Source organism: Emydura macquarii, unplaced genomic scaffold, assembly GCF_026122565.2.
Source record: "Emydura macquarii macquarii isolate MOO-44397 ecotype Brisbane River unplaced genomic scaffold, CSIRO-AGI_Emac_v2 contig_968, whole genome shotgun sequence".
Taxonomy (NCBI): domain Eukaryota; kingdom Metazoa; phylum Chordata; order Testudines; family Chelidae; genus Emydura; species Emydura macquarii.
Genome location: NW_027131105.1, coordinates 939,820 through 954,756, shown reverse-complemented (window position 1 = coordinate 954,756; position 14,937 = coordinate 939,820). Strand labels below are relative to the sequence as shown.

Genomic DNA, 14,937 nt, shown 5'->3' with positions numbered 1-14,937 from the left:
AGTTACAGTTATGTTCTGTAATTGATACTGGATAGAAGATACAGAAAGACTACACATGACTGTTTATACACATAGAGAGGAGTGTGCACAACACTCTTCGCTGACACAAACCCTCCTAAGCCCCAAAGTCTCAATGTTTTTCCATTTTTTCCAGAATTTCTTTTTCTTTTTTGTGAAAATGAAAAGCAGATTTTGCATGTTTAAAAAAAATCTTTCTTGTACACCTACAACATTGAAAGTTTCTCTTTTGGGAAAATATATAAAAATGTATGATTTTGTCCAGAAAGTGACACTTTGCTTTGCAAAACTACACAAAAAGTTCCCTTTGGATCACACTAGCAAGTACTACTGAAACCTAAGTCTTCACATGTGAATATTCAGAAAGCAAAAACTACTAGTAAATCTCGTTGAGAATATTACAAGTGAAGCCCTTGCCCCACTGAAGTCATGGGAATTTTTGCCATTGACTTCAGTGGGACCAGGGTTTCACCCTGAAAGTGGAGTTCTTTCTGTGTCTATGTTGCAAGAAGTTGAGTCAGGGAAAATAATGGTATATGGTGCACATCCTGTTATCTGACCCATATACTAGAAGTGACTTAAATGAAGTTTCTTGTTAGCTGAACATTTAAAGAACTCTCTTCAGTGTACCTCTGCATTTGTAAAGGCTGCCATAAAAAGATGGAGAAAATTTGTTGTCTTTTAGATTAAATCTCAGGAAAAAATTCCTAAATCTTAAGACTAGTAGGACAATGGAACAGATGGCCTAGGGAAGTCATGGAAGCTCCCTGACCGGAGGTTTTCAAAAAGAGGCTGGATAGCCATCTGTCTTGGACAGTTTAGACACAACAAACCTGCATTTGGGCAGGGGATTAGACTAGATGGCCCTTGAGGTCCCCTTTTACCCTATGGTTCTAAATGATCTATACAGATCCAAATATATAATAGGCTTCAGACAGTGGAGTTTCAAAAAAAAGGGTGAGACATAGTCAACCAAAAGTCTGCCATAGGAGTAGCATGATTTTTCACTTATTTGTGATAAAGAATGTATGTGGAAACATATTATATGTTTTAATAAAATAAAAAAGGATAAACATATAGTAAAACGATCATTATTATTTTCAGTGCAGTAATTCCTATGGCCGAACAGGAGCTTTTCAGACCCACAAGATGACTCATTCTCTTTCCAAAAGACTTCCAATTGAAAAAGCTTGCTCCAGAGGTGAGTGGGGAATTTATCCTAGATTTCAGTATGGCAATACTTTTTTCCTTTATGACACTATTTAAACTCCACAGGGAAAAATTCACAATAATACAGTGCTTATGACAGGTCAGTGATGTTTAATCACCCTCAAAACAGAAAGAAAATATTTATACAGATACATGGGCATGCACATATTACAATAAATGATCTGTTGTCATTTTGGCCCTGATCCATCCATCAGGCAGATGGGCCCCTGCACCCACGTGGAGTTCACTGCAATATAGTGTCAACAAATTTACAAATTGATCTATGGGTTTAAGAAGGAATGTTTAAAGAAAACTGAAAACAAATTAAAGCTTTCAATGCTAGGTAGTTCTAGTTCTACACTATCCTGGCAATTCTATTAGGTTGCCACACTCATAAAACTGGTAGTAATTTACTAAAGAGATCCTTTGTCAGCTCACTGTCATACATGTGTGTCACCACTAGGTTTCGTCAAACTGCCAGGTTGCTTGCTTTCTTAATGTTGGCCCCAGTGAATTTGAGGCATGCCTCATGAACCAGGATTCCCGGTAGCAGAGGTACCACATGTGGGCAAGCACAGCTACAGAGAAAAGTATCTCATCCTACTCCAGCATTTTACTAAGGAATTCCAGTTAATTTTTCCCTTCAAGGATTACACCTTCTTCTGCTTTATACAGGTGTGGCTTTTTTTTGTTTGATTGTTTTGTTTTTTTAAACTTACCTGACAACTTTGGTGCCATTACGGAATGCTTGGATGTCTACAGCGTAACTGCCCTCAGCATGGGCTATCAAGTTGATCTCTGAAAATTGTGCCTATGGAAAAAGACTCAGATAAGTCAACCTGCTTTTATTTTACTTACATTTTAACTAACTTCCTTCTCTTTACTTTAAACATTAGAGTTTAATTGTCAATGTTGTGCAGGAAGCATAACTACAGTGGAACCTCAAAGATACGAACATCTTGGGGAATGGAGGTTGTTCATAACTCCAAAATGTTTGTAACTCTGAACAGAACATGATGGTACAGTATTCTGCAGTCAGTGTCTTCCAGCTGAGGCTGGGAGAGATCTCTGCAAAGGTGGCACCTGGCAGTACTGCCTGGTTTCCAAGCAGCTCTCTGCCCTATTCCTGTTTCTTGCCTTTGGGCTGAACTGGGGGGAGGGAGGGAGCCCCCATCCTTGGCACTACAAGCCCCAGACCTCAGCTGCCTACAATGTGTCTCCATGTGGATACTGCTTGTGTGACATGAATTACAGGATTGGACCTATGTCTGAACTACATTTTAGGTCCAGATAACATGCCTCCTTTTCCCCTACCGCTCAACACTCCTGCCAATCTCTGCAAGACTTTCCATGCTTCCAAATTAAAAATGTGGGTCAGATCCTCACTTGGCATAAAACAATGTAGTTACATTCAACTCAGTAGAGCTATGTTGGATTTACATTAGCTAAGGACCTGGCTCATGATGTTTTGTTCTCTCAGGGCCTTATTAAAAATTCTAGAAACAAAACAATCCCTTTTAAGTGAAAAAAAGTCTGAAAATATTCATGGCTACATTCCCTTTCATAAACAGTCACTGAGAGCACCCAAAGAACCTGTTTATTGCCCTTTTCAGAAATCCAGTTCAATTGAAATCTGTATAAATCTTCTAAGGCTCTCAAAATATATGGATTTATCCTATCTATGTTTTAAAAATAAATGCTAAAACTGAACTGGAGTACATGTACATTTTTAAATTAAGAAGGTAACAGAGTGAATCAGAGAATGCCAACATTCAGTCTCGCACTTGTCCTTTGGAAAATCACTTGTCTCTATTTAGCCACTTCTGATCATTTCATATTTTTACCCCTATGCAAACCTATGGGGATACTCTAGTAAGAGCTGTGTTAAAATGAAAATAAATACTTGAAAATTGTATTGCAGTTTTGTGAGGTTGCATCCCAGGGCCATAGCAAGTGTTGGGATGATCAAGCACAGCAGTGAAGAAACCAGAACCATGACACTGGAATATAACGTGCCTTGCCACCACCACAAGGACATTAGAACAAACAGTTAATGGAGTGGGGCACTTAAAGGTGCTCCCTTAAAGAACCCCTCCATTAAATAACTTTGATCTTGCCACAGTCATAACTCACAACAAAATTTCACAGTAGCAACATTTTCATGAAGCTTGTGCCATTGCTTAAGAAATGCCATAAATGAAGAGCTAGCAAATTCACATGCTATTTAATACACTTCAACTCTCTGAATTTTCAAGGGACTATATAGAAAATGATAAATAAATATTTAATCTCTAGAGTAAATAGTTGAGTTACCTGTTCAACTTTTATGTCATATTCCCCATGGATCTTTTTCCCACGAAAACACTTGACCCTGGAAAAAGAAAAATGTCACTAAGTTATGTACAGTAATTCATTCACTGGCTTCATTAGTGCACTTCAGAAAGGACATGTAACAGTAATCAATAACCAAGTTTAGTTTTCGTATGATCTTCTGTGTATTATAAATATATATACATAATAAATTATTATACATTGATCTATTTTACATACCCATATCCTCCCACCAGCATCTCTTCTCTTTCCTTCCAAGCATGCTACTTAGGAAAATCAGTAAGCTGCTACCACAAGAGGTATCCCCAATGTTGTTGTTATAACACACATCAATCCATATATAATTATAATTATAAAATGGTTACTGATAACAAGATGTAATCCTGCTTCCATTAAAGACAAGGGCAAAATCCCATTAACTTTTATGCAAACAGGGCCCTACAATGAATCACGTCAATCTGTATGTTCTTAGTTTATTCAGAAGCCTGTTATAGGGCAAACTCTGCAAAATCTTGCTCAAAAAGTCAAATAGATGTGATCTGCCTTTTAAATGAACTTTCAGTGATGACACTAGATGTGGCAGTAAATGAATATCTGGGTGACCAACTTACAACACTATCATGTCAACCTACCAGACCTCAAATATAGTCCCTTAGAGACAAATGAAGACTAACACATTTTGACACTATATTTGTCGTTTGACTGCTTAGCTTTGCTTTTTCTATCAGATATTTTTGGAGGAGAATTGTACTTCAAATTGGCCTCCTAAATGGTCATTGTATTAAGAAGTATTAATTTTATATCTTAAATAGTCTGTGTAGTTATTTCAAAAGCTTTATGCCTTGGATTCTTATTAGAATTTCATATTCATAGCTCAAAGTAAGATAAGCAAAGGCATATACCAGCACTATAAAACTGTTTCATCTTCTTCTGACATCAATGTCTTGTTCTGACACCATTGTTGCCCTTCTGCTGTGCAGGAGTTGTCTAGAGCCTTGCAGGCTGGTTTTTAGTAAAGGAGAAATCGGAAAGACAGACTTTGGGCATATTCCAAATATAATTTGCTTTATTTACATATGCCAGTCCTGAAATGAGATGGTCAAATAGCAATGAGTTCCTAGAGGCATTTCAGCTCAACACCAATCATTTGGTTCTCAAGGAGCAACTCTGCCTCAAGAACTGACTCTAATCAGAGATCAAACTCTTCTGCTGGTCAAGCAGTTCCTTCTCTCCTCAAGCTTACCTCTACACAAAACCGCTGCATAACCCGAAACTACCACCACCATTGAGTGTCTTCCCAAGAGTCAAAACTTGCTTGCACAATAAGAACTTGGGACACAATGTACAACTGGGACACCTGCCACAATAATACTTATTATATTACACTAAAAATCTTTCTTCGTGAGAACAAACAATTGTTAAATGGATTTTGTACAGCAAAACAACTAATCAAGTAACCTTGGCCCAATTCTTCTCCCACTGAAGTAACTGAAATTTAACCACTGACTCCAGCAGAATCAGGGCCCTAGTAATTAACTGACAATATAGTCTTTGACTACCATATTTCCCAAGAATCTATTAGCAGTGAAAGATGATAGCTGACAAAGTAAAGGACAGACAAAGTGAATTTTCATACTGCTATGGCCTTCAGAAAAAAATTATGCTGCAATTTGTTCAGTAAATATAACTGGCAAGTAGAGAACAAGAAACACCAGATTTGCAATGAAAATCTATTAGTGAGAATTGTTTACATTGTCTTCTTGTAATAAAGACAGATACTATAATAGATTTCAGTTTCACTGCGTTGCCTACAGTAGGTGCAATTTGAGTAGACATGGAATTATGTAGTTCATTTTTGCCAATGATTTACAAAGAAATTAAATATACAGAATTTATTAACTAATGTTATTAACTAAAACAATTTACTATTAACCACGAGTATTCATTTTCATTCTGTTCTGAAATACCATATGATTACTGTGTAATTGATCTCTGAATTAACCAAATACATGGCATACATCACTACATCTTTTGCATGTTAAAGGAGAACTGTCAACTTAATTATTTTTAATTGACTATCTTAAATAATCCATTTTCCACATTTTATAAACAGTGTGTACTAAAATTATTCTTTTAATTTTCCTTTAAAATACTGTATAATGGGCTATTATTTATGAAAGTCTTCTCATCAAGGGAGAAACTGACTGAACAGCTAAAGAGGGAAAGTGGTGGAGATGACTTCACACAAAGTGCTGTCAAATGCACAAAGTAAAAATTCTGAAAGATAGATACATTTTTGCTAACTTCTTTCATTTACATAATGTTAGATGTACTTCTAACTATGGAAGATACAAAATATTCAAGCCAAAATATAACTTTTGTGTTGACAGTCTCACTTTAATATAAATATTCAACCAGTGGGAAACACTTTGACAATCAGAATGCAGGGACGGAATATTCCCTAATTAGCATACAGCAGATATAAGCAAGCTTTACAAGATAAACTATTTTATATACACACAGTAAATATGTTCCATAATGGCAGATGTTTGAAGATGCTCAGAGGTTTGGAATGTTAGAATACAGTAAGTTCCAATGGAGATATTACAAACTCTGATTCAGCAAGGTACTTACAGATGTGCTAACTTTAAGTATGAATAGCCCCACTGAACTCAAGGAGATTACTCACATGCTTAAAAACTAACTGAACAGGGGCCACAGAGATCAGAGAGCAGGTAAGATGGTTAAAGATGCACAACAAGACAATTTATGACATGGATGTCATTTTGAAATTTTTTAGCCTAATGCATTGACATTATGTTGTGAAACATTTACTTGTGAGCTCCTGGTTGCATTCCGGGTCCATCAATTTCAAGTTTGAATATGCTTCATTGTCTTTTGCACTGCACACTGAATCAGCTACTTACCTCCCAAGACAATGCACCAAAGCTAATTCAGACCAGTTTAATGCAGCAGCAAAGCAAACTCATGTTGCCTCAGTGTACTGTATCATCAAGAAGATGACAGCAAAGCCAAGAAATCCATAAGGCATGGAAAAAACTATAAAAGGCACATATTGGAACAGCAGGCCTGATCTTCACAAATGCAGAGCATAGCCACAGGTGCACAGCTCCTCAGAAAAAGGCCTTAGGTGTACAACAATGGATAGCTTAATTGTTCAAACCAGTTCCCATTAGAAAATTAGTGACTTAACTTTCACAAAATGCTAACAGTCTAATCCCACTCCAAAGAATCCATCTGCAAAACTCCTGTTGATTTCATTAGGAGCAGGAAGAGGTGCTATTTTCTATTTTCATTACAGTAATGGATGAGGTAAATATGCTATGTGATATAGTGTAAAATGATTTTACTTTAAATAGAACTACGCTGGTTCCATAAATTAATGTTACAAGGAGGTTGCCTTTTGGCATGCTGAAAAATAAGTTTAAAATACTATTCAGCTTTATGAATAAGTTTCAAAAGACCATCTAAAGATATCTCCAGTCTCGCATTGCTTTTTTTAACAAATGCCAAGAACTGATTAATTCCATGGCTAAGGAAACGGAACTACAAGTTTGTAAAATAATTTTTTTTTAAGTTCATCCTTCAAAGAAACAGCAAGGAGCTATTTATCTCTCTAGCTGATTGGGATCTATTTTATATATTGGCACATGCACTACAACTCAATTAAGATGAAATACTGTCCGTTAGATTCATCTTCTCTTTTAAAACATCCTTTGGATGAGGCAATCATTAAACAACTGATCTCTGGCATGATTCACATTTCAACAAATGACTTCAGCTCTGAAAATAAACAGTAACAGTAAGCGCTAAGTGATGCCATCTGGAGCCTGACAACAAATGTTAAACATGATAGAACTGGAAATACTTAAAAGTGACTTAATTTCATAGTAGCATTAAAAGCTGCAACGTGCCATATACACACTCTCCACATTTTACTCTATGCTGCAAGAGTTTGCTATGAATTTCATTAAAGCATACATTATGGTCATAAATCCCTAGTATCAGATGACTAAACACTAGGCAATTTTTGATGTGTTAATTGGCTGTGCACTAGGACCCAATCCTAATTTAACTGTACCCCTCAATTCTCAGAAAAAGCAGTACTACCCTAACCTTAATTATTCCCAGCATACTAGCAGAAGACGTGCAGTCATGTCATTTATGACATTTATTAAATTTACATTCTTGTAGTAAAAAAGGGGGTGGGTGGCATTAGCTCATACTATGGTTAAGATGGATTATTTACAAAGTTTCACTTAAGTATAGTTGGAAATTCCCATAGGGTCTTAAATTTTTGACAATGAATGTGAATCCCTCCATTTCAGCTACTGAAACATTTCAGTGGAAGATAAGGGGAGTCCAAGGCTAGGATTTCTAGACAGGTATATTTAAGATAGTATTGTTAGCTGTCAGATTGAGAAAAGTTAACAAAACATACTTCAACAGAAGCAAATAAAAAATAGCAGCTCAGTGTTGATAATATAATGTGCAAGTGTATAGGGGAGAAAAATGATGAGTACTTTTTTCTTTCTCTATGAAATTCACTGTATAAACAGTTGCTTGCCAGAACCTAATGTACAGGAAACGGACAGGTATTAATATTAATGTCCTCTACTGACGTCAGCATCAGCACTTACATACAGGATCTTCTGAAAATGAACAAATATATTTACACATTTCATATTCTGGGTAAAATCTCACGCTTATTTAAAATCACACAACTCTGCAATATAGTTGTCAGCTGAATGTGAACTTAGTACTGGCTCCAGCTTTGGCAACAGCAATGAATGAAGTAGTGAAGATTTAAAAATATGCTGAATAAATGAGAGAGAGAAGGTGGGTGAGGTAACATCTTTTATTGAACCAACTTCTGTTTGTGAAAGAGACAAACCTGCGAGTTCACATAGAGCTCTTCTTCAGGTGAGCTCCATGTAAGCTCAAAAGCTTGTCTCTCTCACCAACAGAAGTTAATCTAATAAAAGATATTACCTCACCCATCTTGTCTCTCCAATTATCCTGGGACCAACATGACTACAACAACACTACAAACAAGAACTAAATAAATAACAAAGCCCTGCAATGTTTTCCTTTTAACACAGGATTATTGTATTGTATTATAATTTGTAATATTATAATTATAATAATAATTATAATACAAGAATATACATTTCTATAGCACCTTATCATATCACAAAGCATCCCCTATAAACAAAGAAAGCAAGTAAACTAGCCCTGATTACAACCCCAAAACTATGGTATTGAATAAAACAGGAGAATATCAAGGTTCTCTTTGGGGGCGGGGGACACAGTACTAAGATACATGTATTTTCCTGAGTCAATTTTGCAAGCCACAATATTCCAGTCTGCAGTAACACTCGCATCCTTATATTATCTAATTAATGCACTTGTTACATAATGATGAATGAGAAGGCATCACATATCAATGTTCAGACTTTAAAAATAATTTCAGACTGAAGTCTAAGTCGCAGAAGTCTTATATACTCTGTATTTTAACTTCTATTCCGCATAGAAAACAATAGATTTTTGGACATAAGTATAACTTTAAAAAAGATAAAACAACGAGAGTCCTGTAGCACCTTAAAGACTAACAAATTTCTGCAGGCATAAGCTTTTGTAGGCTGCAACCTACTTCAGATGCAGATGCGTCAGATGCAGTAGGTTTCAGCCCACGAAAGCTTATGCCTGCAGAAATTTGTTAGTCTTTAAGGTGCTACAGGACTCATTATTTTTGCTGCAAACAGACTAACACACCTACCCCTCTGGAACTTTTCACCATGGAAAGTTTAAAAAAAGATAGTTCAAAGATCCAATCCTGAAAACTTTATGCTCAAACTTAACATTGTGCATGTGAATAGTCCTTTTGAGTTCAAATGGGTCCATTTCCTTGCATAAAGTTAAGCATGTGTGCAAAGCAAAAATGAACCCTAAAATGATATAAACTGTAATTAGGGTGAGATTTTTGTTGGACTACTTCTGCCCCCAAATGAAGACACTAGCCATTGACTTCAGTGGAGGAAAAGTTAAGCCAATGTTGAGTGCTTCAGAAAATTTGACCCTCTTCTTTCTTGTCTAATGTCTCATTGCTTCCTTGTACTCTCCTGTATTGGTCTGTCTGTACCCATTTGTTGTTTCTTGTCTTAGACTGTAAGCTCTTGTTGGGACAGGAGCTAAATTTGTTCTGTGATGGTATAGCGCCTAGCACAATGGGTCTTGTCCATGACGGGGGCATGTAGGTGCTATGATAATGTAAAAAAAAATAAATAAATAACAACAACAACAATAATAGCAGCACCTGCTACTGGTAGGCACTCCAGGTCATACTTTCTGTGCTTCTTTATTAACTTGTTCTAACTCTACATGCCTTCTTTTCAGTAACAGTTTGGCTTACTACTCTCATTTTTTACATTAAATTTCAACACTTATAAACCTAGAGTATCGGTCACTTAGAAAAAATATGTATGAGAAAAAACAGAGCTGAGGTAGTTTCTAAGACGTATGGTTAGCTTTTCTGGTTTTTGTCTGGCATATGTTTTTATTTGTTTAGCACCAACAAATGCAGAGCACTGCACAGATCATAGAGGAAGATATGGTCCTGGTCCTGCACAGCTTACAGTGGGCTTAATCCTGTAAATAGAAAGATAAACAAAAACAGATCTGCAACTAGGGTTTTGGATTTCAAAAGGGGAAACTTTAAAAAATTAAGGGAATTAATTAGGGAGATGGACAGGACTGAAGAACTCAAGGATCTTAAAGTAGAGGAGGCTTGGAATTACTTTAAATCAAAGTTGCAGAAACTATCTGAAGCCTGCATCCCAAGTAAGGGGGAAAAAATCAAAGGTAAGGACTGCAGACCAAGATGGTTGAGCAAGCATCTCAAACAGGTGATTAAGAGAAAGCAGAAAGCCTACAAGGAACGAAGATGGGATGGATCAGCAAGGAAGGTTACCTCTTAAAGGTCAGAAAGTGTAGGGAAAAAGTGAGAATTGCCAAAAGACCTTGCAAGGGAAATTAAAACCAATAGTGAAATGTTCTATAGCCATATAAAGAAAAAGAAAACAAGTGGGGTCGGTAACTACTCAGGATGGGGTGGAGATTAAAGATAATCTAGGCATGGCCCAAGACCTAAGCAAATACTTTGCCTCTGTTTTTAATAAGGGTACTGAGGAGCTTAAGGGTAGTCGCAGGGCAGCTAGAAGAAACGAGGATATGAAAGTAGAAATTACCACATCCCAGGTGAAAGTAAAACTCAAACATCTTAAGGGGAATAAACTGGGGGGCCCGGATAATATCCATCCAAGAATATTAAAGGAACTGGCACATGAAATTATAAAACGAATAGCTTGGATTTTTAATGAATCTGTAAACTTGGAGGTCATGCCCTATGACATGAGGATTGCTAACAGAGTACCTATTTTTAAGAAAGGGAAAAAAAGTGATCCGGGAAACTACAGGCCTGTTAGTGAACCTCGATTGCATGGAAGGTCATAGAACAAATTTTGAAGAGAAAGTAGTAAAAGACACTGAGGTAAATAGTAATTGGGATCAAATACAGCATGGGTTTTACAAAAGGTAGATAGTGACAGACCAACTTGATCTCTTTCTTTGGGGGGAAAAAAATGATTTTTTAGATAAAGGAAATGCAGTAGATCTAATCTACCTGAATTTCAGTAAGGCATTTCGACATAATTCCACACGGGAAATCATAAATTAAATTGGAGAAGATGGGGATTAATATGAAAATTGAACGGTGGATAAAGAACTGGTTAAAGAGGAGACGTATTGTCAATACGTTATGCTGTAGTTACTTTTGATCAGAACTTAGCACTAATGCAATAGACCAAAAAAAAAGTCTTCAGTAAGACTCACTTATACCAATATTAATAAATTCCAAGCCTTGAAAAACTTTTGGACACCAAATATACCACAGAAGCTGCTACGGTCTACTAGAACTTTTCCTTTCCCCTGGTCACATTATGTGATTATAGTTTTGGCACCTAATGCAAAACCCATATGAGTTTCCAACACTATCAAAAACAACTTAACAGAAGAATGGCTTTTAAAAAGACAATTGATTGTTGTAAGATAAGCGCCAGGACACCTTTCCCAGAAATGACTTTTATACTGGCTCATGCAAGAGTTTTAATCTACTGAGACAGAACTAATTAAATTGATTATGTCTATCACCAGGATCTTGTAAACTTGAATAGCAATATTCCACCACTGGCTCTGTACTGAGTAACTTGGATTATTTTAACAGGTCCCGTAGCTCACATTTCAGTCAGGGCAGTTTAGTTATGTTGTTAATAATTGAATCAGCTAAAAAAAGGCCTATTCAATGGAAGGCACATAATGTTAAGGACATACAGGTTATTCTTTCCAATGATTCACTGTGTGGTTTGACATCTCATGGAAACCCTTAGTGAAACTTCTGGTTAACAACATAAGTGAACATATTATTCTCTTAATTTGTGTGTGTGACAGGACATGACTAACTACACTTCCTCATTCTGGGCTGTATCCTCGACTTTTGATGGGAAAAAAGTGTATAAAAATATTAGTATCTGTCCACATAGTATCAGAGAAGCACATCTTAGACTTTTTTTTTTTTTTTGCATGTGCTTCACTTGCCAGAAACATGGCTTTTAGGACAGCTTCTTCACTGCTTACTGTTATCTAACCATGATCAACATTCCTTTGCATCCAGACAGCTTTCTCAGTACAATACATCTTATTCTTCCCTTCGTGTATCCAACCTGTAATCACCATCTCAGCTGTCCTTACACCAACCTTGTCCCTCTGGAAATATGGAAATAGCATTATTGGCAAGAAAACTAAGTTCCATGGAAAGACCATGATCCCAGTGGGTATTACTCCATGATGGATCATTCCAGACAACACACAAATCCACAATGTATCAGAAGGATAAATCTATCACTGCATCTGGTCTTTTCCATCTCTGATTTATCTGATTGTTTTAAGTTGTAAAATAGTCTTCCAAGGGAAGTGGTGAAAGCCCCATCATTTAGGACACTTAAAACTAGACTCAATGGAGCACTAGTAAATTGCTGTAGGAAACAATCCTCCACCAGCAGAAGGATGGAGAAAATAAAGTCTTCTTCATTTCTATGAATTGGAGCAGAAAAGAGGTGCCCTGAGAAAAACTATGAAAAAAACGAGGCTCCCACTCATCATATACTTAAGCTGCCTCAGCGATGTCATCTTGATGTCCCTTCCAGACCTATGTTTCTATAACCACACTGCACTCCTCCCCAGAGTGACAGGAATGTTTGTACTGATCCTCAGGAAAGGGTGGGGTCTGGAGCTGTTCACATCCCCCATCATGGCAGGTGATGGCTGATCATGTCCCTCAAATCCAGGTGATGGCTGAAGAGCTGAATAAGGACATAGCAGATACTTTTCCAGGGATGATTCTCCTGCCTAACTAGCTGTGTAACTGCTGGGGTAGGTTTAATTGTATTAAATAACTTCTGGTCTATTTCCCTCTCCATGCAGGATTTCTTTCTTTAGCACTAGTTTTTTTATTCAGTATAGTTTTAAATATTCCAAGTGATGAGGCTTCCACAGTTCCATTGGGGAATTATATTCAACCAGGTAAGAGCTCTGTTCTGTTAGGAATTAATTTTTCTTACTTAATTCAACTCCCATTTTCTTTCTTAATGTATCCCATTAGGCCTTGTGGTACTCCTTTATTCTGCTAATGAACTTCTCTGTTTTTTTGGTGTAGCTGCAGAGTATTGTCTCTTTATTGTGCTTGGCTAACCAATATATGTTCAGCTGTTTTAATCTTTCCTCATAAATCAGCTCCTACTGCCTGCTACCTAGTTTTGTTGCTCTACTCTGAATGCCTTCCATATTATCAATATTTTTCTCAGAACAAGATAACTGTGCTTGAATAGGGTATTCCAAATGTGGTTTCACTAGAGCTGTAGCCAAGGAGACTACGGTCTTCTGTATGTAACCCATATTTGCATATTCTGGCCTTGTTTGTATTGCAAACTCATGTCTAATTTGCTAGCCACTATCACACCCTCACTCTCTCTTTCCCCATCACTATACCTTAAGTTTCTTCCTCCTATTACATTTGTATATTTTGGATTACTGCCCATGAATTATCTTGCATTTTTTCTAGTTAATTCTCTCTTTTAAAATTTTTTGGCCTATGTTTCTAATCACTCCCTCAGCCTCTTTTTATTACTACTTTTCTGTCCTGACTAATATGTAAAACTCCAGCTCAGTATCATCTGCATATGTCGTTAATGTGTTATTTATTCCATTTTATAGATGATTAGTAAAGATAGGGACTGTTTTGTCAGAATTTTATTTGGCTTCATCTTTATTTTAATTGGTTATCCTGTGCCTTCTATACCAGAATAAACTGTACTAGTTTGACATTTTTTGTACAATACCACTTTGTCACAGTTTTCACCAGAGGACTCTTCCGGTCCTATGGGAACTACAGAATCTGCTCACCTCTAGTGCTTTTGATGAAGAATTTCAAACACAGGAAGTATACAGCCACTGACTTCAGAGGAAAAGGCAGAATCACCAACAAGACACACTGAGACCTACATTCTATCCTCTACATATGAAGTTTTAGAAAACCCATACTGTACATTTTCACAGTATCTGCAAAAGTCAGGCAGAATCTAAGCCCTGGTCTATACTTACCTGGCAATTTGGCGACTGTCGATGGGAGTTACACAAGCTACCCTGTGTAGCTTGCATAACTGCCGTTGACCACTGGGCTTCCCTTCTGCGTGGTGTCTTCACTGCACTGTGCCACCTGAGGGGGTGGTTTACCAGCGTCGACTTCTGGATCGATTGAGCGGGTCTTCACTGACTACTCAATCAATCCAGATAGGTCAATCTGACAGCGGCGACTTTGCTGCCATCAGTATAGACATACCCTTAGTATCTATACTTCTTGATGAATAATGTTTTTGCAAACACAACATTAATAATTAACAGTATATTTCTCCAGTGCTTATACATTGCTCCGATGGAGGAAAGAGGCCACAAATAAGTTACAAGGATTTCCCCAGTTAAAGGAGCAGTGTAGGGCTCACATAAGCAGCCTTATACAGAGCCTCTTGCAAGTTCTAGTGCAGGGAGGTTGCTGGGGCAGGGACAGGCAGATGTGAATTGAGGTGGGAGCTGGGCTAGCCATAACACCAAGATTCTGCACTGCTGACACTCAGAGCCATTCTAGCTCTTGCAGCAACCCGGAAAGCCACCTTTTCGCCCACCTGACTGTGTCATCAGCGTTCCATCTTTGTGGATCAACCCCTCCGAATGGACTTTTATAAATTGTAT

At 37.2% G+C, this 14,937-nt stretch overlaps 1 protein-coding gene across 2 annotated transcripts in view; it reads right to left on the bottom strand.

The window, feature by feature from the left end:
- Nucleotides 1-14,937, bottom strand: part of SYN2 (synapsin II) — a 347,358-nt gene that overhangs the window by 168,760 nt on the left and 163,661 nt on the right. For both annotated transcript variants that reach the window (XM_067543755.1, XM_067543756.1), the window contains exons 2-3: nucleotides 3,541-3,598; nucleotides 1,947-2,038 (exon numbers count right to left, since the gene is read on the bottom strand). In XM_067543755.1, the coding sequence (XP_067399856.1) occupies nucleotides 1,947-2,038; nucleotides 3,541-3,598 (150 nt within the window). The remainder of the gene's footprint in view (nucleotides 1-1,946; nucleotides 2,039-3,540; nucleotides 3,599-14,937) is intronic.